General features: G+C 42.4%; 1 protein-coding gene across 3 annotated transcripts in view; it reads left to right on the forward strand.

Moving 5' to 3' along the window:
• AKAP7 (A-kinase anchoring protein 7) overlaps positions 1–26,486 on the forward strand; it is a 1,625,267-nt gene that overhangs the window by 413,108 nt on the left and 1,185,673 nt on the right. For all 3 annotated transcript variants that reach the window (XM_044064537.1, XM_044064536.1, XR_006363953.1), the window contains exon 7: positions 19,751–19,863. In XM_044064537.1, the coding sequence (XP_043920472.1) occupies positions 19,751–19,863 (113 nt within the window). The remainder of the gene's footprint in view (positions 1–19,750; positions 19,864–26,486) is intronic.

The raw sequence follows: 26,486 nt of genomic DNA on the forward strand, positions 1-26,486 counted from the left end.
CTGACTCGGACTCGGATGATACTGTCTCTCTCTCTCTCTCTCTCTCTCTCTCTCTGCCTAAAATGAAGGAGGCCTTCAGTTGAGAAAGCAAACAATTATCGCAGGCTCAGACCCATTATAGAGAACTCCTGAGTTTAACATCACCCAGACCACTGGCTATCACTCCAGTGCATGTGGTATTGGTGACGTCTTTGAAGACATATCTTTGCACCCTGATTCTCTCTCACTTGCACCCAGGAAGCCTGGCAGGTTTTACAGTGTGCTTGACTCACACAAGCAGTTTTACAAGAATCTTAAAGCTGACCCCTCAGTAATGTTTACAGAATCCACTAAAGGGATACCTAAGGACAGAACTAGACATCCTCTGCCCACTGATTAGGGAAACTAGACTATCAGACAGATTTCAGAAAAAAGTGTATACCTTTGTTGTCCTTTCTATGAAGGTGCTTAATTGCCAGCTTCATATGTTAAAAGTACCTGGAGTCCCTACAAGACCAAATTATTATGAAGGCAGAGACTGTTGCTGATAGAACCTTGTTTATGAAAATTCAGGAGATAGTAAGATCAGTCTTACATGTCTCCAGACACTCCTTAAAATGTGAATATAATGCATTGGATGCATCATGCAGAGCAGCTACCACAAGCTCAGTCTTTTGCAGGCATGCATTGCTCAGGATTCAGCCTCTGTCAGACCAGGTGCATTGCTCAGGACTCAACTCTGTCAGACCAGTTGCATTGCTCAAGACTCAGCCTCTGTCAGACCAGGTGCATTTTTCAGGACTCGGCCTCTGTCAGACCAGGTGCATTGCTCAGAACTCAACCTCTGTCAGACCAGGTGCATTGCTCAGGACTCATCCTCTGTCAGACCAGGTTGAGGCTGAACTACTGGATGTTCCACTACACAAAGAATTCCTTTTTGGCTTCCCAACTGAAAAGGTCTTTGAGAAGCTGGATATGAAAAGGAAAGTAAATAAAGACAGTTAAGAATTCTACCTGTTAGCTACACCAATGTATTATGGAAATTACCCATGCATCAGCAGTCACAAACTCTTCCTCAGACAAGGATTCTCCTTGTGGGGGACATCATAGATTTTGTGCAACAAAAACTTTACCTTCCTCAGGACAAGATATCTTACTTGGCAAACTGCCTAACCATCTTGCTTTCAAAGCAACAAGTTTTACCATGGGAATTTCTAAGGGTTCTGTGTTGCACGGCATCCTGAATTCTTATGATTCCCCTTGCAAAGCTACATGTGAGATAACTTCTGTGGTTCCTAAAAAAATTGGGAACAACATCCTCACCCTGTGGAAACTCCTCTACTTCTTTTTCCAGGCTTAAAAAAGAGCTGCTATGGTGGAAAATCACCATCCTACAGAATCCAGGTGCAAACTTCTCTCTGACAGAGGCAGGAGAGACCATCACTACAGATAGTTAAGACATAGCCTGGGGTGCTCACTTAGGCCCCATGAAGGGGCAGGGCATCTAGACATCAGATCAGAGGAAACTGCATGTAAACCAGAAGGTATTGTTAGCAATTTACCTAGCCATAAAAGCTTTTCAACAGAGTTTGCCCCTAGGGGCTTTGCAGATTTGGACAGACAACACTCAGTGACGTGGTACATCAACATGCAATGAGACACCCTTTCCTATCTCTTGTGCAGTCTTGCAATGACGATTTTTCTGTTAGCACAAGAACTAAAACTAGCACTTACAGCGTCCTACATTGTGGGTCACAACAATACCCTGTCAGATTTCTTAAACAGAGCTCTTTTAGACCCCAAAGAATGGATGCTAAAGAGGGAGATTTTCCTGGACTTAACCTTGCAGTAGGGAATTCCCTCAGTAGATCTTTTTGCCTCTTATCAAAACAGGCAACTTCAGAGGTTATGCTCCAGAATCCAACAGGCATGAACATGGAAAACAGATGCAGTCTTATTAAAATGGACCACCTGTTCCTATGTGCCTTTCTGCTTTTACCTACTATTCCCAGGGTCTCTGATAAAAGTCATGTAGGACAGACCTAGGGGCATGATTCTCAATGTCTCCTTCTGGCCGAGGCAACATTAGTCCTCCTTCCTCTTGACAGTCAGTGAAGGGAGATTCCATCCTCTCCCAAAGGAAGTTGATCTGTTCAGATAGGCCAATGGCTCAATATTCCATCTTCACCTAGTCTCATTCAAACTGACAGCCTGGAGGATTGGGTTTTGACACCAAAAAAACATCAGCTGTCCCAATGAAGTGCTAATGATCCTAAAAGAGGAAAGGAGACCCACCACCAGAAAATCATTCTTAGAAAAATAGAAGAGATTTTCCATCTGGTGCCATAGCAAGAGCACCAACTCTCTTCAGACAGACATAATTTCAGCTATTTTTAAAGGGGTCTTTCACTTCAGACCACCCAGAAGTAACTGGTTCCTACATGGGATCTCAGCTGTGTAATAGAAAAACATACCTTGCCTCCCTTTGAGCCAGCAGCTTCACCCCCTAAAGTTGCTCATGTGGAAGACCACATTACCAATAGCTATCACCCCAGCAAGGAGGTTCTCAGAGCTACAAGACCTCATGCTCAAACCTTTTACTGCTCTTCACACGGATAGGGTAACTCTCAGAACTAATCCATCCTTCATGCTTGAGGTAGTATCAGAACTTTGTCTAAACCAGGCTATCCACCTGCCAGCTTTCTTTCCAAATCCACAGCACAACAGAACAAAGTCGAACTAGTCCTTCATTCCCTGCATGTACACAGACCAATCAGGTACTATGTAGACAGGGCAAAAAACCCAAATGGAACAGAGCAAAACAATTATTGATAGCTGTCATGGGGGGGACAGGTCTGTCTCCAAGCAAACCATGTCCAAATGCATTGCCAGTTGCATTAAGTTATGTTACACTCACCATGGGAAACCTCTACCTGGTCATGTCAAAGCTGATTTCATCATGCACAGGGAAACTACCACTGCCTTCCTGAAAGGAGTCCCTTCCTAGGCCATCCTAGAAGTTGCCGCTTGGAACTCAGTGCACACTTTTACAAGACATTACCATTTAGGCAATGCCTCAAAAGTTAGAGCAGGGTTTACTACTGCCATCCTGCAAAACCTTATTTACTAGGGGGCCAGCAATACCTGGCACCCAACAGGTAGCTTTGGGAGTCCTCTCAAGCATCAGTACTGCAACATTAACTATAAAGAACATAGTACAGCTGTGTCACACTTAACATAATTGTAGATGTTCTAGTAGATCAGTGTTGCAGTTCAAACTCCCACCCTCCTACCCTGTTATCTGCAGACCCTTTTCCCCCCTTGGTGGGAGCAAGGGGAGAGGAGAATTCCTGTAGATAGCTCCTTGATTCACCATCATCCCCTTTCTTCATCCTAATGTATGTCCCTTGCATTCTCAAACTCAGACAGCTGGAGAGGTAGTGCTGTCCTAGAGCAGCAAATTGCTTGTTCAGTGTCTAGAAAGGCCTGAAGATGGTCCTGATGGATGCTCTTCTTATACCTTGAAGTCTAGATATTGGTCCTCGGATGTCTGTCAGCTAGGGATGAAGCAAAGACTCTGGAAATTAGGCTGGTTTCAGGCTTCTTCATGGCAGAAAGACCCAAAAATCAGCACTGCAACATTGATCTACTTGAACATGTACAATTATGGTAAGTGTGACACAACTGTACTTTCTCCCTCGTGCAGTTCCTGGCGAAGAGAGAAGCCATACTGTTGCCTTATTGTGTGGCTCTTTGACCAAGGGATCCCTGCTATACCCTGAGCTGAGGACTTTAAGAGAGAGAGAGAGAGAGAGAGAGAGAGAACTACTGGTAGAGTAATGTATAACATTAGGAAGATTACTTTCATGGTGTATAAACGTAAGGAGGTTATTTTGATGCAGGTGCCTTCTTCAGATAAGCCTTCTGTATCGCAGTAAGCTTTTCCTAATTCTCACATTAGTTATTAAATATATTATGAAAAAGCTTAACAGGAAACAGAATTGCACACTGAGGTATCCTAGTTTATTCCATACAGAAGTGCATTTCTTTGCTCTTTTTTTATCTTTGCAGCTTGAAACTATAATGGTATGAAATAAAACTGTTTATTTTGTTACACAATCTTGGGTGGCCGCAGTGGTGCAGCGGTTAGCGTTGCTGCCTCACAGCAAGAGGTTCTCCGGTTCGATCCTCTGCTGGGGTGCCTTCTGTGCAGAGTCTGTATGTCCTCCCTGTGGTTGCATGGGTTTCCTCCAGGGTGATCCCAAAGACATGCTGTAGGTGGCTTGGATACTCTAAATTGGCCCTAGGCGTGAGTGCATATGTGTGTGTGCCTTCTGTGGAAGGTTAGGTGCAGGGCTGGCAACTCGACACTGTAAAACACCACTGCCAATCATGAGAGGACAGGTGATCCGCTGTGGTGACCCCAACCGGGAAAAGCTGAAAGAAGTTACACAGTCTTGTTATCGTGCAGTTTAGTTTTTAACATTCATTTTATTCACTTCACTTAGTATGTTAAACGTTTGACTGTTCACTGTTAGTCCCTCTTAATATTATACATTTTGGTTATCGGTTGCATAGACTTCTCATTATTGATACCCTTTGTGATTTCTATTTTCTTTAATCCTGTTTTTTAGCTGTCAGTATTGTCAGTGCAAATAGTTTATGGTTATATAGAGTTGTGTGTCTGTCATTAAAATGTCAGGATCACAAAATTCACAGACTTGAAAATGGTGCTTTTTAAAAGTTAACTTTCTCCCTTATCCCCAAGTTGCAGTGACCCTGCTGTCATTTATGTACAAGTAAGACATATATGGGTAAAATCCTCACAATAATTTGTACAGAAGTAGGGGTGTTTGGGCAAAGTCCTCACAAAGGGTTGCTGGGCACCCTGCAAACAGTGTTTTAAAAAGTAACATCTTCATGATTGTGAAGTTTGTGATTTTGACATTTGAAATACCAACTTACACATAACAGATTGATATTCATCAGGAAATATCTCTAGCTAAAAAGAAATTTCAGGAAGACTGAACATGGGAACTGATATGTCCTGAACTGTGTGCCACACCTCCAGCTGGGTGGGTGACCCAGGATAGCTCCTCTGTACTACTCCCTGATGTCTTGTTATATTATTTATTATTAAATATATTTAAACCTATCTTTGTGGCTGATATTTGTGAGACATTTTTAAGTTCTTAGAGTACTTGCATATGTATTTGGTGACATTGTACAGGCCAGTCCTAAATAGCCTTGCAAGTCTTGGTCACACTTACCATTTGGATAATAGTAACAATACACAGTAGGATTGGTCACCCTTTGTAAGGGCCTTAAGTAGCTGATAAAGAGGGGTTGATGGCAGTGATAACTACCTTATAGTCTGGGAAGAAGGGGACATAACTAGTAAATTTGTGCTGGCCTTCCCCAGGAGTGTCTGTGTGTTTGTATATAAATCAAATCACAAAGTGTGTGTGTGTGTGTGTGTGTGTGTGTGTGTCAGCTTCTTGGGCAGGGACACGAAGCACTGGTTGGGCAGAGAGAGTGATGGAGGTCTTGGCTTGACCCCTCAGCTGAGATCTTAACCCTATAGCTTTGCCAGTGGGGAGTCTTATTGGAGATATGGAGAAAGAGGGAGAAACCAGCCCCCAGACTGACTGTGATCTCTGTGTGCTCTTAAGAGAAATTGTATTTTACTGTGTGTGCACTTATCATCCTCCCAGTGTGTATGTTCCTCACCATTGTCAGTGGTGAGGATTGAGGCTCCTTGATTACTGGGACAGTGCAGGGGTGTCACACCATTCACAGGAGAAGCAGCACCGGAGGCCACTAGCAAGCTGTCCAGATCACCTTCCGTAGGATGACCTTCATCATCCTGCTTAGAGGCATGCCTGTGGATTGCTAGGAACATATTAGTCGTCAAGATGGAGGGTGTATGGCTGGTGGCTACTGCCTCACCACTGCTTCCTCCATGGCTCATCCTGCAAAAGGAAAATGAATAGAGAATAGCACAACAGCAAACCAACATATTTAAAAGGAGACTGTGACAGAAGGAGAACAGGGTGCAAACACAATGATCAATGTGATCTGGTAGACTTTATTATGACAGGCCCTGAAAGAAGGAAAAAAAGCAATCAGCAGAACAGTGCATGTCAGTGGTTGGGGAACATACCTATGATAGGACTGAGGATAAAGGCAGGTGATGTGAATGTCAGTGTAAGTGTAATCACAATGTAGGAGACTAGCATATTGCATGAATGGAAATGTGTGTGTGTGTGTGTGTGTGTGTGTGTGTGTGTGTGTGTGTGTGTGTGTGTGTGTGTGTGTGTGTAAAGAACAACAAAGCAGGGAAAAATAATTAAAATGGGCAAATAAAGTACTCACTGTTATGGAAAATGAAGGGTGAGGAGCTGTCTTACACACAGTGGAAAATACATGGACGTAAGTAATGCTGCAAGGGTCCAGAGGAAAATCTCTCTGTAGTGATACTCAAGTTTAATGCAGATGTCCTTCATGGATGCATCTGCAGTCATAACAGCTGGGTTGTCCTGTCGTCAGGCAGCCCTTCAGTCGGCCGGATTCCAAAGTCCGGGTCCTGATGTCGCACTTCACCCGACGTCATCTCTGTTGGTCTTATAAAAGCATCAGCCGCCATTTTCCTCAGTCTTTCTTGCGTGGCGCTGAAGCAGAAGCTGTTCGCAAGTGCCGGTCGGTCGGATCCAGAGATTACTTCTACCGAATACTACGAAGACTTCTAAAGCTAAGTACCCGTTGGGGACTCTTTCTTGCCTCAGCCGATGTCAGAAAAAGTTAATAATTGTTTAACCTGTGGGAAACAAATACCTCATAAAGATTTCCACTCTTACTGTCTGCCTTGTTTAGGCCCAGCCCACTTACGTAGCAGCCTGTTCGGCCTGTGCTTCTTTCAACGAACAGTTTTTCGGTTCTGATTTTGCGTACATTATGGATCCTCCGACTACACTTTCTGCCAAAAAAAGATAAAGACCGACATTCGCGGGTCGCTGGTTTCGGCGAAACCATGCTTAAGCAGAAAACTGATCAAAGTGCATCTGAATCTATCTCTACAGCTGAGGCCCCTGCTACAACTCTTGAACCAACCTCAGAAGTTTTACCCACTGCCAATGACTTATCAGACACCATTCCCCTGGATGTCTCTACCCCAGCACGTGGTGCTGCTAGGCCTCCAGCAGCCATGTCCATTAAGGCCTTCGCCAGGGCTAAAGCAGCCAAGACTTCTAAACCAGTGCCTGTTAAACCCCCCTCAACCAGGCCCTCTTCTAGTTCTCAAATGCTTACCTTGGCAGAAGATTTAATTTCATTAATTAGAGGATCTCAATCTCACCCAGACAGGGCCTCTCAGCCCCCAGAGAAGAGACCTAGGGCAGAGCCCCCTGAGCCAGTGTCCTCTGATGATTCGGCTGATGAATCAGACATAACTGACCAGCCAGAGGCCCCTTTCTCCAATTTTGAAGATTCTGATGCTGAAGAATCTATTCCAGCTGCTTCTCCTCCAGAAGAAGTCTCCTTTGGGGAAACCTTACATGCCATGCGAGCATTTCAATGGCAGCAACAAGAGTTTTCAGATTCCAGAAAAGACTTAGAACCTTTCCTTCCACAGCACAGGCCCCTAGCTATACCTCCTGTTCTCTCTGTGGTAGATGATGCTTTCAATGATGTCTGCTCTGCTCCAGATTCATTGCCCCAGCCCTGCCAAACCAGACAGATTTTACAGGGTGCCAGATACTCATCACCACCTTTACAAGGCCCCTCTTGCAGACCCGAATCTATATCCCAGGGTCCCAAGGCAGTAGCGACCATAGCTAAAACCCTATTCCTTCTGAAAGGGAAGCAAGGTCATTAGACAGATGGGGTAAAAGCTTTACACTTCAGCTACTCTCTCAGCTAGAGCTCTAAACTGTCAATTTCACATGATACAATACCAAGAGTTTATGCTTGATCAGTTAACTAAAAAGCTAACCTCTGATGAATCTCTTGACAAGAAATATGTATTAGAAATGGTAAATAACATACAACAGGTTAGTAACCATTCTTTAAAATGTGGCTATGATGCACTGGAGGCTTCATTTAGATCAGCCATGACTGGCACAGTGATAAGAAGGCATGCATGGCTAAAGGAGCAAGCTCTACGGATCATGTTAAAGCTAAGTTGCTAGATGCTCCTATGGATAAGACAAGTTTGTTTGGTACACCTGCCCAGCAGGTTATAAAGAAAATGGAAGAAAAAGCAAAATTAGTTCAAACGGTTAAAGATTTCCTGCAGGTTCAACCCCAAGGTTTAGCAGGAACTGGCCTGCCAAAATTGGTCCTTTCCTGACTCCACAAGTTTTCAAAGGGTCAGGAATAGACGTTCCAGAGGCAGAAACCAATCTAGAGGTGGTGCCTACAGAGGGCGACAGTGGCAAGGTAACAACAGAGGCTCAGACACAACCACTGCCACTACAACAGCACAGCCACAGTGACTTAATCCTAAACCCGCCTACCAGGGAACAAATAGCAGCTCCTCTAGGCGGAAAGTTAACCTTATTTTCAAAGAACTGGCACCACATAACAAAAGACAAGTGGATTTTACAAACCATAGATCAAGGTTACCAATTCCACTTCCACACTTTACCAGTCAAAAGAGGAATGCCAAATCTACCTCCAAATCAAAAAGCAGAAGCTCTACAACAGATAATGGAGTTAGCAAACATGAGAGCTGTGGAAAAAGTACCAACAGCAGAGCAAGGAAAGGGGTTCTACTCCAGACTATTCCTAGTTCCAAGAAAGGAAAAGTTGGAGACCAATTCACCTGTCCACCTTAAATACATACATCATTGTTCCAAAATTCAAAATGCTGACCCTACAGCAACTTCTTCCCATGCTGGGCAAGGAGTGTTGGCTGGTAACTCTAGATCTCAAGGAGGCATACCTGCGTCCCCATTCGACCAATCTGCAGAAGATACCTCAGATTTCTTGCAGGATCAGAGCACTATCAATTCTCAGCATTGCCTTTTGGCTTATCTACTGCCCAGAGTATTCACAAAATGCCTGGCATCAGTAAATTGCAGACTACAGGGAATTCAAATTTACCCATACCTGGACGACTGCCTGCTACAAGGGACAACAAAAGCAAGTTGACAACAGATTTACAAAGGGTCATTTACTTGCTACAAGCACTGGGATACACAGTCAATTTACAAAAGTCAAGGCTGATACCATCCCAAACAAGGACATTCTTGGGAGCGGAATTGGACACAGTAAGACAAATGGCATTCCTAACTACAGAAAAACAAAAAGAACTCCCTCTTTACTTCTTGGCACTAACAAAACTGAACAAGTTAACAGCAAGAAAGGTACTGCAGGCCTTGGGCTTCATGGCATCATGCATAATTTTGGTCCCATTTGCCAGACTTCATATGAGAAAACTACAGTGGTACCTAAGGAATTTATGGTCCCAGCACAGGCACAGCCTAGAAACAGAAATCCCACTAATTCCATGCATAAAACAGGAGTTCCTATGGTGGGCTCAGGCATGCCAGTCAAACCCAGGCCTTCCCTTTCGCAGATGTCAAGCAAGCCAGAACATCACAACAGATGCCTCAGACCTAGGATGGGGGGCCACATGATGGACAAGCATGCAAGGATTGTGGACTCAGGATCAACTTCACCTGCACATCAACCTAAAAGAAATGCTGGCAGTAAAACTGGCAATTCAAAAGTTCAGACCATTTCTCAAAGAGGGCCAGTTGATGATAAGGACAGACAACACCACAGTCATGTGGTACATCAACAAACAGGGAGGCACTCATTCATACCCCCTATGCAGAATGACTTTGGAACTGTGGACCCTGGCACTCAGCTACAACATCCAGCTACAGGCAATATTTGTACCAGGAAAAGAAAATACTCTAGCAGACATATTAAGCAGAACCACATCAGATGCCCACGAATGGCACCTGCACCCGGACATCTTCAAGGCCATCACAAAGAAATGGGGAATGACTCAGATAGATCTATTCACATCACCTCACAATCACCAGCTCCAAAAATTCTGCACAAGGACATTCCACCCACTAGCATGGAAAGTGGATTCTCTCTCCTTCAGCTGGAAAGGCCTAACAGCATATGCATTTCCACCATTTCCCTTGATACACAAAGTATTACTAAAAATCAAGGAAGAACATCCAAGGATAATCCTGATAGCTCCAAACTGGCCAAGACAACACTGGTACCCACTGCTGAGGAGCATGTCTCGGAACAATATGTGGCCAATACCCCTGATGCCTTTGATGCTAACTCAGAACAACTACAGCACCATACATCCAAACCTGAAAACGTTACAACTGACTGCATGGAACATCACTTAGCAGCAGCTAATCAAGAACTTTCCCAAAGAGTTAAAGACATTATTCTTGAAGCACGCAGACCTTCAACAAGAAGGAACTACGCTGGAAAATGGAAAAGGTTTGTCACTTGGAGTTCTGAAAGAGGAAAAGATGTGACAAACATAGATATGCCTAACATTCTGGAGTACCTGGCCGAACTTCTCTATTCAGGCCTGTCCTACTCCTCCATCAAGATACATGCATCAGCTATTTCAGCAGAATACAGCTTTGATCCACCTGTTTTTTCACACCCTTTGCTCAGACAGTTCCTCAGAGGAATCAAGAATGTAAAACCTCCAAGGAAACCACCATTGCCAGCTTGGGACTTAAACTTCGTACTAGAAAAGCTGACACTATCACCCTTTGAACCAGCAGCAACAGCAGACCTACAACACCTGTCATGGAAAACTGCTTTCCTACTGGCAATTACTTCAGCAAGGAGGGTTTCAGAACTACAGGCCTTAATGGCAGTGCAACCCTTCCTAATCTTCCACCAAGATAGAGTGTCCATGAGGACTAATCCAACCTTTATGCCTAAGGTGGTATCCAGAGTGTCCTTAAATCAGGCAATGCACCTCCCTACCTTCTTTCCTAACCCACAAAACAGAGGGGAAAGAATATTGCATACCTTGGATGTACATAGACAGCTACGCTACTACTTGGACAGAACCAAAAGCAACAGAAAGACTGACCAACTTTTTGTAGCCTATGCAACAGGAAGGGAAGGAAGAGCTATTTCCAAACAGACAATCTCCAAATGGATAGGAAATTGCATTTGATTCTGTTACTCCTTCCATGGAAAACCAATTCCACAGAACATAAGATCTCATTCTACAAGGGCAACAGCCACTACCACAGCCTTCTTACGTGGAGTGGCAACCAAAGACATTATTGAGGCGGCTACTTGGACCTCCGTGCATACATTTGCCAAGCATTATAATTTGCCTCTATATTCCAGATCCCGAGCAGGGTTTGCCACTGCTGTACTGCAAGGGATCCTAAACACACCATGATCTTCCTTTATCCTCCTCCCCTAGTTGGCTATGGTATTCTACCCAGCTGTTATGACTGCAGATGCATCCATGAAGGACATAGTACAGTTTTGTACCTACCATAAATGTAGATGTCCGAACTGGATAGCATCTGCAGTCAGGATTACCCTCCCTCCTTCCCCTCTGTGGTACTCCTAGGGTGTTTACCCCCCCCCCTAATAGCTAGCTGGTGGGGGGGAGTCTTTTATGGTGTATTTGTTTGTATATATGTATATACATGCTTATTTTTGTGTTTACCTATTCCTTTTTTGGAAACATTGGCATTCTATCCAAAAAATTGTAGCCTTCCAAGAGGGCTTCTGGCATCTGGGGCAAGAAAGACTGAGGAAAATGGCGTCGGCTGATGCTTTTATACCCGAAGACCAACAGAGATGACGTCGGGTGAAGTGCGACATCAGCGGACCCGGACTTTGGAATCCGGCCGACTGAAGGGCTGCCTGACGACAGGACAACCCAGCTGTTATGACTGCAGATGCTATCCAGTTCGGACATCTACATTTATGGTAGGTACAAAACTGTACTTTGTCACACACATGGCAGTTTAAAAAAATAGCATAGTGAAGTACATTAGTATAGTTATAAAAGGATTAAAATATCAGTTGTACAAGGGCACTGAAGCATGAAGAGCTCTACGGGCAGTGTATGACTAAGAAGTGCTGTAATGTTAAAGGAAAAAATGTATTACAGTGGTACACAGGTTCAGTACAGTTATCATACATGTAGTAATTTCAGGAATGAATGAAACTAGAACGGTAGCACAGTTACAGATGCATTAAAAATGCCATTTTTTATAAGGGCAGTGAAGAATGGTAATAGTAAGGTCTTAAAATGAAAAAAAACTTGTCAGTGCTGTGGTTAGCTGATTAAGCACAGATACAACTATGTCAGCAATACAGTACACTTACTTGCCACTGGTAGAGTCTGGCCTGCCTCATCCGGTAGGAAGGCCATATGTTGCAATGTCATTCTTTGCCTGAGACCAGACTAAACACATTAATGAGCACAGCATACCCTTAACAGTAGGAAGTGGCTATAGTTGTATGTTCAGGTGTATTGTACAGTGTCTCAAGAGAAAATGAAAGTTTACTGTAGTGTGGAGGCTGCTACTCCCTAAACTCTTCCTTTCACTGTATGAGAAGGTCATGGTGGTGCCTGTTCAAATCTCTGCATTTTTGCTGACAGTGCTAACCAGAGCAGGTGATTGCCATGGTATCACTGCAGTGGTAAGCAAGCGCCAGGCATCAATATTTACAAGGGACTTTCATAGCTGTACCGGCACAGGAACTCCCTGGGCTGCATATGCAAAACGTAGATAAAGATTTTTGTCTCCTTGTTGCATCACATAGGGAGCCTGTCACCCCAAGATCTTACAGATGCAGTATTCCTTCACCATGTCAATTCCATGAGTGAAGACTGATAGTTGGGGCACAAATCAGCACATAATTGTGACCACAATACACACTGACAGACACCACCACAGTGCAGTGTTCACCTATGGCATTCTGCTACCATAGGTTTGCATTCTGTTGTTGTAGGTGCAGTGCTCACCTATGGCAGCAGAATGCACATGATTCATTAACATGGGGGAGAGTGACAGCTGCGTACATGACCTACATGCCTGAACATGGCCCGACAGGCAACTTGGTAGCCTGATGGTCATGGCCATTAGCAGTAATATTTAGTAGCACGAGCATGTTTCACAGCAGCACAAAACTTAAATGCTCATAGTGTATGTATGCAAGGCAGACCGGGCATTATAGTGTGGATTAGGTCTGATTACACATTGTGTCACTGATGTAATTCAGAGAACCCTCACTAAATCACCTCATTAGCTTAATCACTGAGCTGTGAGCCCCTTTATATCTCAATAAAAAGCACAGTCACCATAGTGTGAGAGATCACACTACAGAGACTGATAAACTATAGAACCCAGAGGATGTATTTTTATTGTTAACTCCCCTTCCATCATCCAGATAGCCATCCCAGTGTGTCATGTCCATCACCCGGTCTATCAGCTACTTCAAATCACCTGTGGGCCAGCACTTATTTTTGACAAGGCCAGTCCAGATCTTAAAGGCATTCAGGGGTGGTGGTGCTGTCCTTTAGTCTGCCTGGGGAGTTTCATATTACATATCCATTTTCCCTCTGCCCTTCGGTGCTTGTGATAATATCTAACGGACAGATGTGCAATGGGAATGTTGAGGTGTCTTGCCCCACCTATGTAGCAACTCAGCCATGTCTACCCTCTGTCTCCTCATTGGTCTGCATCTCCTTACCATGCAACTTCCCCGACCTCTACCAGAAATTGATGCATGAGAAGCCCACCCCTCCATAATGGGAATGCTCATATTCCCTCCCTGCACCTCCATCAGTCGTCTGAGCTGCTACTCAAACCTATGTCACCTGAGCTGTAATCAAAGCTTTATCCATTTACAACACCAGAACAGCCCCAGGACATAGAGAATATTGAAGAAAATTAACATACAGGGAAAGTGACAGCAAACAAGAATACTGGTAATGTACAGCACATTGCAGAGACAGTACTAGGGTGCATAGCTGTCACACACAGCTGTCACACTGTAGAGAATGTTGTGTTGTGTACTAACATTGTAATGACCCTGCCAGGGATAGTTTAGACTAGGTTGGTGTGAGAATGGCCAAAACATTAAGAGTGCAGGGAACAGACAGTTACTGGGGTGGATTGCAACATGCAAGGGTACACGGAACAGGCTGAACAGCTTCTGTTCCCAGTGAGGGTGGAGATATCCATCCATACTTTATTGTGTAGACATACTGATTGTATTTCTGTGGGAGTTGGGGGGCAGCTTAGGACACAGGAAAGAGACAGGGCAGCTTACATACTTGTCGTGGGTGAGGATCATAGAGGCTATGCTGTATACCCACATATAGAGGTATGTCTGGCCTGTAGTCCAGTGGGAACACACTGCACTGTTGGCACTGGTGCAAGATCCCCTGTATGCATATCACACACTCACAGATTACACAGAATGGCACATTATCACAGTGGTTATTTCATAACATTGCACAAGGTTATACCTGCCACAGGTGTAGTAGGGACAGTGAGGTGGTGAGTGATGTCTGACATGGAAGGTCCTGTATACACACCATGATCCACGGCATGTTTTAACAGGTGTGTAGGGGCTACTATGGCACTAAATGAATGGAAGTACATGGAAAAATTAATCAAACAGGACAGTGGGGTTCTAATGCATGCCTAATGCACCCATGGCAGGAGAATCCTGGAGACAGATAAGGTGAACAAAGCTTACACTGAGAAACAGGTATGGCAGGCAGTGTTGCAGCAAATAAATGTTGTTGGTGGACACAACCAGTCATTTGAGTCATAGTGTCTCCAACATAATTCTTCATGTGAAGAAAAGGGCACAAGACATAGCCACAGGCAGGTTGACCACTGTGACTTCTACCACATGACATTGTCAGCTGACTGAGCAGTTTCTTATAATCTTACAGTGGATACACTAGCAGGACACTGTGGGCTGGATATGGACACCAGGCTGCTCAGGACTGCCAAGGTGTCCTTTGGGGATGTCCCAAGTAAGTACTGGCAAATGCCAGTCATGTCGGGCACATCAGCTTGGTGTGTCAAATGTGACCATTTCTATAAATGGCACACAGGAATATCAGAGCAGCAGCTAAGAACATCTGGAGCACAGGTTATGACTGCCAACATTAAATGCCTTTGAGAGAAGCACCAGGTGAGTTGTGTGACATGTTATTGCAAGCAGATGTTGGCTTGCACCACAGCAGAATTTACTTACACCACCATACCTCATTTCTGTCACACAGGGGAAATCTGACCCACAACAAGTATATTCTGTATAAACTGGTCTGCATGTGCTCATAGGCTATGCATATTGCTGACATGTAGCTGTATGTCTGATGCATGATGGTGGTGGTGGTGTGGGAGGGTCATATGTATATACTAGTTTCCATTCTGGCAATTTATCTATCTGTTTTCATGATTCCACTGGGAGAGGATTCAGCGGTAAAAATCTGCATATGCCTGAACTCAGCACATCTGCGGAAGGCTGATGATGGCATTTTGCACATGGCCCAGTCTGAGGATACAGTTGAACTGTCAGCAGTGGTAATAGTGTGGTAAACATTCCCCTCCCCCACTGCTGAGGGGTTTGTGGAGGCTCAGGGTGGACCTCTGCACTCCCCATCCACATGTCCCCCAAAAATAACACTGGAACTGGTACTTAAACACCAACGACTCCAAAACCATGCAAAATAAGTACCACAGATGAAGGAAAGTAGTCGGCTCGATAGAATCCCAAAGCAATGCAATCACATAAACGCAATTACACACACAGCATTTTCATCTAAATTGCTAAGACTTCATCAGATGCAGACAATGAATAAACCATCTCATTATATAATCCAATAACTTAATTATTTAAGTAATCCACCAATGAAAATACAGTCTATTATCTCAGTAAACATATCATTAATTTACAATGCAAAGAAAATGTCCTGTTAAATCATTGATATAATGTAGGAAATGCACTGTCTAAAACCTGTTTAAAATCAGTTTAAAAACATATAACATTTTATTAGCTTTAAAACTATTAAAAAAATTTTAAAATACTTATAAGTACTTGAAAATACTTCAGAGTTCACATATACATAGTAAAATAATACATACAATATGGGAATATCACCATCAAGTGGCATAGTTCAAAACTGCAGTGTCATGAAATTTGTACTAATAACGTAGCTGCCCTCATTTTAAGAACAGAGGATATGGAGATGTTATCATTGAGTCCTGGTGGAGCAATAGCATGTAATGTTAACTGCCACCACAGCTCTTTGTACTCAATCTTTTCTTCCCCTAGCACCCCCCCCCACACACACACACCTTTCTTAAACTGTTCTAATACAAAAAATGAGAAGCATGGTTTGGCCGATATTGCACAGAGGTAGCAGAAACACTGTTGGTATCCAAGGGCATATAACTTTTAAGATGCATATACATATCATAGGGGAGAGACACATTGATGCCCATTGGCATCCTGAGGATATGTAATTTCATGATATGGGACCAGCAGACGTGAAAAACTATGATCCAAGCAGAGATGGATGCTAATAAGACAATGTCTGAGGTGCTCAGCTTGCTGCATTTCCTGCATGAAGATGTCCATGGTCTCCATGAATACCACCGACCATTGCAGGAAATGTAGGCAGTGGCAGGTGACATGGAGGCCACTAGTGCATCTCTGCAGGTGGTTGCAAATGGCAGGTATAGCTGATGTAGGGGACACTTTCACACTACAGCTGTGCATGTCTACTTTTCACTGATGGCTGGCTTTTCCATGGACTTCACCACCTGGCCATGAATGGTAATGTGGGTGCAGATGACACTTATATGACTTAACTGTAATATCTACCCCTGGCAGTGTAAGGTCACATACATGGACATGAATGATATTCATCTGGTTGGACCATTGCCTCCACTCCAAGCTGTGGACAGCCACATGGATGTGGGCAACACACATCTAGTTTTACCATGGTCTCCACCCTTGGCCATGGATAGTCATCTGGTCATGGATAACATTCATCTAGTTTCACTGTGGGCAGATCCCACTGGACAGCCCACTCAGGATCACAGAGTTCAATATCAGACCTATACCCAGTAGATGCCCCCAAACACCACATATCAGTGACCAAGCAGGGTATAGTGGTGCCTGACAGTACCACACAATAGGGGCAGGGGCAGTAGTGACATTTCCACACAGAAATGTAATGTGATACGCCATCCCCTGGATCACATACCTCCAGACCTGGCATTACAGGAATACATGATACACTCACTCAGCCATTCTTCTACCCCTGCAGCCTCCACAACATCACCAGAGGACATGATTCCTAACACCCCACGATCCCCTAGATGTGTGCATGCTTACCATAACACTTTCATCTGTTGTTCTCCCTTGGCAGTCTGTGACCCACCTGTGCAAATAAGGTACTCAAGGGACAGATGGAAGACCTTATTATACAGAGGGGTTATAATGAGTTTGACTTAATAAGTAATAAGACTGAAAAAATGAGGGAGTGATCTACTATGAGTAAACCATTTTCTTCAAGGAAGGAGCAGTATATTAACAGAAAAAAATAATTCAACTAGTAGAATAAAGTTCACTATACCTTATAATACGTGCATTAACATGGTTAAAATGTCTTAGATCAAATGGATGCAAGACAAATAAGTCAACAAAAGGGATTTTTTCTTGCAGTAATTGTAGTTTTTACAAATTTACACATAGAAATAATACATTTGTACATCAGTTACAAAACATACCTATAAAAGTTCTGCCTACTCAGACTATAATTCTATGAATTTGGTATATATTGCCTTATGTAATTCCTACCCAGCCTTCTATATTGGTGAAGCTAAAAGGAAGTTAAAAGAAAGAATTTGTAATCATCTATCTGAAATACGGAGAAAGCTTGATAGTAATGTCCTTTATGAGCATATAAGTGATTCTGATGATTCACATTCATTTAAGTTTATGATGTTATATATACCCTCCAGTTTTAGAGGAGGTGATATGGTAACTAAAACTGAGTTTGTGGAATACCGATAGATAAATGAACTTAGGGCAGATAAAAGCCCTGGATTAAATGTTGCAAACAATGTTAAACCAATTCTAAAGATGAGACATTTTAGACAGGTAGCTTTAATTATGTGTTTGATTGATTAATTATTTCAAAATTACTGCAAGTATTTAAATGAAGAGCTGCAGCACTGATGTTTTTTACAACTTGTTAAAGCATTTGCGAAAGTCTTCTGGCTTGTAGCTATTACATATTTTGCTAGCCTCTGCTTCTCATGGGGGCCTGCTACAGGCTCATCTTCTTCTGACTCCTCACTCAGCTTCTGTTCCACTGCTAAAAAAAGTGCCTCAGCTAGGGTTGTCACCTTTCACTGCGGCTGAAACAGAGGACACACACCCCTGGCACCACCCCTAACTCTACCTGTCTCATCCCTTTTCCCTGCCCTTTCCAGTGACATCCATATCCATTTTTGTGAAGTAAATTGTTATGTCAGGGAAGGTGGGATGGCATATTTTCCTTGTCACTGACCTGATTGCTTCATATTAGTGATGCCTTTCTTTAAAAAAAAGCAGTCCAGAGTCTGAATTTTAACAACTATCAGTATTATATTTCCTTTGTTAAACAGAAAACTGAAGTTTGCACATTTTTTTATGTCTCACTGGACAAATTTTATATGTTTCTGAATTATGCTGTCATGGATGATTTTTATCATTTGCATCCACTATAGCTGTTGTAAGAATGTTAATACTCATTTGCATATCATTATGTGGTCATTTGCATGATATCCATAATGCAGTATTGCACTTCATGTCTCTCAATTGCCCCCTTCCTGCACATAGCAGCTCACTATGCTATTTTACGTAACTTAGTGTGTTATTGGTTTCTGAATAGCCCCATTATTATTTTTGTCTGGTAAAATCCATGTATCCTAGATAGTGTATGTCATATTTAGTTAGTGCTTACAATATATGCATGTGTTTTCTCACTTTTTATATTAGAAAGCAGTTAACTTGAATTTGTTTTCCCTTAAACTATTGGTGGCCATCTCTTATTTTATATTCTGAATTCAAAGGCAAACAGTACCAAGGAGCATTCTGAGGCAATTATTGCAGTACTTTTGAAAATTGTAAATCTCAAGTAATCATTCATCAGCTTTTTATACTTTTGCCTCAGTGTTGTGCATAAAAGGTCAGAAATTTAGAATATGAGTTGCCTTTCTTAAGGTTCCTATGCTGTTCCTTGTATTTAATGTATGTTGTTTTCTATTTTTCTTATTAAGTTATATATACTGTATAGTACAAACCAGTATGATTTATGGATTTTAATAAATGAATAATACCATAAGACTAATTTAAAACTCAGTTCATAAACAAGATGTAAATGTCATGTGTTATATGCAGATTTGATAATAGGATCAATTCTAAATTATAGAAAGGGAATTAAGTTTTGGCTGCTTGATAGCATACACTGTATATCCTTCCTAGCTTATTTTTGTGCTAACTAAGGTTCTAGATGGTATTAGATGCCTGTCTTTCTCTCACTATTGATTATCTTCTTATGTTACACTGAATGGCAGCAGCTTTTAGTACAGTACGCAGCACATTTTAGGTCTCCTATCTTGTTATCTTAGTGGCCTGCCTTTCTGTGCCTCTCTCTCGCTTGCTCTCTGTTTCCATCTCTCTCTCTCTCTCTCTCTCTCATACTCTCTTTCTCTCTCCACAGAGGCTGTGAAGAAAGAATTTCAAGAAAAGGGCATCCTGTCTGGGGACACAAAACCTTTTAAACCACATCTGACCTTCATGAAGCTGTCAAGGGCACCAAAGCTACGTAAGCAGGTGAGCTCAGATTTCATGCAACATTGAACCAGGTCTTATAAGAGCTGTGTTAGAATAAAAACTGGCAGTTTTCATTTCTTGCTGAATCACAGAACATCCCCTAGGTTGATAGTTATTCACACAGGAGGTGATGAAGAAGAGTTCCCTGCACGAACATGCTGTAGGTAAGACTGATTTTGCCAATTAGTTATTTGAAAGCAGTGATATTTGGTTTGCAGAGTAGCAGAACTACAAAAAGACATGAAGCCCCTTTAGGCCTATAAAGTTCTTCTGTGTGACTGTGGAACCTTGCACTGATGTGTATTTTTGATCGTTGCTCTGCTGAATTTGCCTGACATTGTTTGCTTTGTTAGTGTGGGCTATAGCTCTATTTGTCCAGTTAACCTCCATGCTGTAGTACATTTAAATAGTCAGATGTCACAGAGAGTTCTTAAGTTGTAGGCAGAGCTTACACTGCTTTCGTAAACTAATGATTCTTTTTCCCAGTGTATGCTACGTCACAAGCATTAGATGACACATTTTGCAGGTGTGAGAGTTACCTGAAAACAAATGTAATGCAAAGAAAAGAGCAGACAGAGTTAGGAGATCATTATAGTGAGTTATCATGAGACAAATAAATAACATTGGAAGTTATATGATTTGTAGGGCTGCCACGGTGGTGCAGCGGTTAGCATTGCCACCTCACAGCAAGAGGTTCTCCGGTTCGATCCTCGGCTGGGGTGCCTTCTGTGCGGAGTCTGCATGTCCTCCTTGTGGTCGTGTGGGTTTCCTCCGGGTGCTCTGGTTTCCTCTCACATCCCAAAGACATGCTGTAGGTGGATTGGATACTCTAAATTGGCCCTAGGTGTGAGTGTGTGCGTGTGTGTGCCTTCTGTGGAAGGTTGTGCGCCGGGCTGGCAACTCAACACTGTAAAACTCTACTGCCAATCATGAGTGGACAGGTGATCCGCTGTGGTGACCCCTAACCGGGAAAAGCCGAAAGAAGAAGAAGAAAGAAGAAGAGGAAGTTATATGATTTGTCAGCAGAAATAAAACAACTGATAACACAGACCCAAGTGAAAAGTAACAGTGAAAATATTGTTTCTAAACACTACTGAAATATGACTGAGTTTAGTGACATTTTAATGTCTGCCTTGTATTTAGTCCTCTAACCATAATGGTAGTCCCCGGGTTAAATATACTAATTCTGGAAAAAGGTGGAAAAGAAACATAAAACCCTTCTTTTTTCATATTCTCAAAGACCCATAACCCAGATTCAAAGCATGGCATATGTGACAATACAATTTCCAACATACTGAAACACCGACTACAAAAACATCTAGGCTGGGATTCACAAACAGTGTATAGAGAACATCTAATTAGAGACTATGAGAAGAATGCAGGGATTGATGACAAGGTGTAGTGCATTGTCTGCATAGCTATGAGCCAGCCCATGAAACAAACTCCGGCATATTAGCACCAAAAACCCATTCAGCACTCATTTATAAATCCCAGCTGTGGTCTTACCCATGAGCTGTTTTATGACACAGCCATTAAGTACATGGTAAACGGTAGTATTCCAGCTGTACTGACCCTACACCTATAAGGTGATCCCTTTCTGTTAACAACACAAGTACTGAAGGCTAGCTGGTGGACAGTTTCTACAAATATTCCTCAATAAGCTTTTTTTTTCATTCAGCTAGAATATGTGCAGGGTTAGGCACAGGATAGCATTCCTTGTGGCATACAAGTGTACAGCTGACCTGTGTTTAGAAAGTCACTTGAGTTTCTTAGGGGTGCAGCTGGAGATTAGTGACTGTCTTTTGAGTGTCTTTGCATCCCCAAACAGGAGGAGTATGTTACTCTGCATTTTTCTTTCCTTCTGTTTGAGGTTTGAGGTATGTGTGTGGGGGGAGGGGGCACCTGGTGTAGTGTTCTGTAACATGGCTATAAAGGGAGATGAAACACTGGAATGAAAATAGAAGCTACCAGTGACCTTTATAGTAACTGATTTACTTATTCATGCTGTTTTTGTTTTTAGATCGCAAATTGGTCCAAATTTTACAGTGAGACTTGAGGGTGTGTCATTTTTATCAATGCTATGGTATAGGTAGATATTTGTATTTATCTGTGTGATTGTATATGTCTCTGAGTGTGTGTGTGTGTGTGTGTGTGTGTGTGTGTGTGTGTGTGTGTGTGTGTGTGTGTGTGTGTGTGTGTGTGTGTGGGTGTGTGTGTCTGTCTGCCTCCATCTACATTTGCATCAGGGGAGGCTATCTTAGTATTTAATATAAATATGTTTGTAGACATGCCTTGCGACCATGTGTTGATTGTAACTGCATGATTGTTTTTCCTCATATATGATTCCACAGTAATCTATCTGTAGGTTGTGCTCTTGATTATTAAGTGTAGTTCTCAAAAACAGTTATCCACAGGCTGTTTTATACCCCTTAAATTGTTTATTAGTTTGAATTATTTGTGTTTTGCCATTACATTTAGTTATCACTGTGTTTTTGCAAAAGGACCTAGTGTTAAAATCACAAAAAACAGTGTCACACATTTGGGAATTTGGAGTCTCGTATCTGCGGGTACCTAAACTGTCTGCTTGTTGATATGTCAAGGACTTTATTTTGGTATGAAAATATAAACCAAAATTATAACTGCATGTAGTTTATTTTTGAGGAAAAGGAGCTAGGAAGTGACATGGTTCTTAGTGTTGTTGTCTTACAGCTCCAATATGCAAGGTTACTCTCTTTGTGGAATTTGCATGGTCTCTTTCTGCATGTATGTGCATCTCCTTTGTGTGCTCTGGTTTCCATTCATTTCCCAAGACATGCTGATTATGTCATTTCACCACCCTGACTTGCTCTAAGGTAAATATATGCAGGAGTATGCTACCCTATACTAGATTACCCAAATAACATATCACATCTAAAATGTGTCCTGCTTTGCAAGTGATTTTCAGAAACGAAATATCTTGCTGTGACACTGGACTCACTTAAACAATTACTGAAGTTTACTGGATGGAAAAAGAGCTAAACTTTGTGACACTGTCTGTGATTATAGGTAGACCTTATAAACTGTAAGTGGCTGACTTTTACAGGTTAATTTAATAACATTTTCAGAGCTTGCTATGCTCATTGCAGACTCATTAACCATTTGCGCAAGGTAGGTCATGGCTCCTTTATATAAACTAGGAGTTTATGCCGGCTCTGTACTGTGCCTGTACATCTCTTAGCAGGAAAGCTCCTGTTAAGAGATCATTTCAGCTCCTGTCGCAGTAAAAAAGTTGCCATTCAAAATACGAAAATAATAATTTCATGGATTACAAGTTTTTGTTCTTGCTTAAATTTCTATAAACCTGCAGTATGATTTTTGTTTTTTATGTGCCTTGTTTCAGGACTTCTGTGGAGCTATTTCAGAAGTACAGTAACCCACCTTATGGTATAATTTAAATGATTTAACCTCCCTTGAAGCATGCATTAAAATCCTTTAAAACGTAGCAAGGCCCCTCTTATTGTGTACATAATGCCCACTTTAAATACTAATTTACATTACTTTGCGGGCTCATTAGCATTTTTGATGCAGACCCAATTCTTAGTATGATGTTTATATTATTTATATTTTATTATTGGTTATTCTGTCATCTATTATCTGTGAAAACTTTCACCTGGGCTCTGCCTGCAGATGGTGACTCTTGATCGGTGCACTTCTCTGGTAAACAAGTACAAATAAGTAAAATTTGTTTCCTTAAAGTCTCACTGCAGTCTCACATTTCTTTCCTACTCTGCCCCTTTGCCTGTACTCTCTGGTAATGCCCCACTCATGCTTTCCTTCTGTTCCTGGGGTTCTTGGTATGTGCAGCCATTCTATACCACAGGGATGAAATCCGTTTCCCATAACTGCAAAAAAGTATTGCCTACTCTTGAAACTGCTACAGGTATTCAGAATGGCCTTAAATAAGGCACATCTGTATATTTTAAGCAAGTTTACCCATTACAATAAAAAAATAAATGCTGAAACACCTGTTGCTTCTGAAATTCACCACTTTTTTCAGGGCAGAAGATTTCCCATTCAGTGAATTGTAACTCCTACAATGCGGGTGTTCCTAGTTCCTTAATCCAAAAATCATAACTCCTGGAATAGATTTATATCCATTTGATTTGGCTCTGCTACACAGTCACGGTTTTGTGAGCTATTTTTTATTTTTTTTTTACATTTTTATCAGGGGTTTCTCTTTACTCCTGAAGTTGCGTAGCTGTCAAGTATTATGTGAAGAAAAAAACCCCAAAGAAACTGGGGGTTGAAGGAGGCCTTACTCCGCTGCAAAAAAAAAAAAAAAAAAAAAGAACCACTTTAATGGAGCTGTCATTTGCAGTTTCATCTGGTGCATGTTTCAGCAAGTTTTGCTGTTGCAGGGATAGTTTTAGCCTTCAGCATCTAGATCTGTTTAGAATTATACAGTATGTGAAAGAACTACTAGCTTCGCAGATGTCTAAAGTGGGACAATTTTTACTGATACATAGAATTTCATTGGCTAGTTCCACACCTTCAGTGAATACAGAAGAGTTGCTTACAAAATCTGTTAGCAAATGCAGGAAATCACTTTTCTATACCTGTAGTTGTTTCTCATTTTTAATGTTGTGATAATGTGCTTCTGTTGCAGTTTATAATTTCTTCGTTATTCAAGGAAAATAATAAAACAGTATATACTTTAGGGTATGGAAAGATCATCAGCATTTTCTCTTTTTTGGAGTTGCTATAACTTTCTGCTAACCATTTGGGAGAAACGGCAATGTTAGACAATGCTCTTCATGTTTCACTGTTGCAGTCATCACACTTGGGTTATCTGCCTGCAGGTAGCCCTCAGTCGGCCTGAATACCAGAGTCTTGGGATTTCTGCGTTGGATGCTGTCGCCTCTTCCATGATGTCAGGTCGTCAGGAGTATAAAACATGCAGCCGCTGCCATTACATCAGCTTTTCTTGCCGTGCGGGAGCCTGAAGCAGAAGCAGTTCGCAAGTGCCGGTCAGCCGCTACCTGAAATTTTCGTTTTTCGAGTTTCAGCTTGAAGTCTTCTAAAGCTAAGAACCCCATTGGGGATCCTTTTTTCTTGCTCTAACCGATGTCAGAAAGAGTCAACAATTGTCTTGCCTGTGGAAAGCAAATACCTCACAGAGATTTTCATTCTTACTGCATCACCTGTTTAGGCCCAGACCACGACATTCCTCACTGTCGGTTTTGTGCCTTATTCAACGCCCAAACTATTCATCGTTGGGCTATCTTTGACGCTAAATTCTTTCGCTCTCATTCTCCGTATTCCGAAATGGTTTCGTTAAGCCATCCGACTACCGATCTTCTGAAAAAATGTAAGGATAAAGACAGAGACAGACCGCATAGGTCCAAAACTGCAGACGCCGCTTCCGTTAAGCTACTCGCCAGTCTGCCGGTACTCAATGAGGCACCTTTGCAGCCCCTGATACCCACTTCTACTGATTCACAGGCCTCTATTGAGACCCATTCGGAGTCAGGTATGCTTCGAGATGCTTCTACGACTATGAAACCTGCGGATGTCTCTACCTTGGATGGTACTGGAGCCGCTGTGCATGAACTGGCTTCTGAGGGTGTATTCAGACCTTCTAATGTTCGTATTAAACTGACTACTTCATTTTTGACTAAACCTACCGAATTTCTCAGGCCCAGAGTTCGCACTACGCCTAGGAAACTGATGACCAAAGCGCATTCTCTAGTTCCCATACCTCAGAAACAAAAGCTTAGAATGGCTGAAGACCTTATTACTTTAATTAGGGGAAGCCAGTCTACCCCCTCTAAAAGAAAAAAAAATGATTTTCCTTCTGATTCTACAGACCATGAGTCCGATGACTCTGACCCCTCTGATTATCAGGGACATACCCTTATCCACCTATGAGGATTCAGATGCAGATGATTCCATTCCCTCTGCCTCTCCTCCAGAGGACTTTTCTTTCGTTGAAACCTTGCATACCCTAAGAGAGCATTTCTGCTGTGAATGCCAGGATTACCCTCAATCCAAAAAGAGACTCAGGGAATTTTTAGACTTGCCTCAGCACAGGCCTCTAGCTATACCTCCTGTCCTGGATATTGTAGATGATGTCTTCATGGATTCAAGTCTTACCCCTGATACTTTACCTCCAGCTCCTAGAAAGCCTGACAGGTACTATAGAGTACCTGACTCTCACAAATTTCTCCTTAAAAATCCTACTGCGGATCCAGAGACCATTTCCCATGGTCCTAAAGGTATTAAGGCTACTACAGCCAAAAACCCTACCCCTTCGGACAGGGATTCTAGGGCTTTAGACAGATAGGGTAAAAAGGTATATACCTCTGCAACTCTTGCCATCAGGGCTTTAAATTGCCAGATGTTCTTCATCTCACATTGCTGCAGTCCTTACATATGGGTAGTCCGCTGTCCTCGGTCGGCCCGAATACCAAAGTATTAGGCTGACGTCGGTCAAGGCGCTTAGAACTGACATCAGGACGTCAGGGTACAAAAGCGCATGACCGACGTCATATCCTCAGTCTTTTTTGCCGCATGGTCCGATGCAGAAGCAGCGTTGCAAGTGCCGTTCGGCGTTCTGAAATTTTTGAGTTCGGAGTTTCAGACCG

This window comes from Protopterus annectens, chromosome 1.part0, assembly GCF_019279795.1.
Source record: "Protopterus annectens isolate FY-2018-M chromosome 1.part0, PAN1.0, whole genome shotgun sequence".
In the NCBI taxonomy this organism is placed as follows: Eukaryota; Metazoa; Chordata; order Ceratodontiformes; family Protopteridae; genus Protopterus; species Protopterus annectens.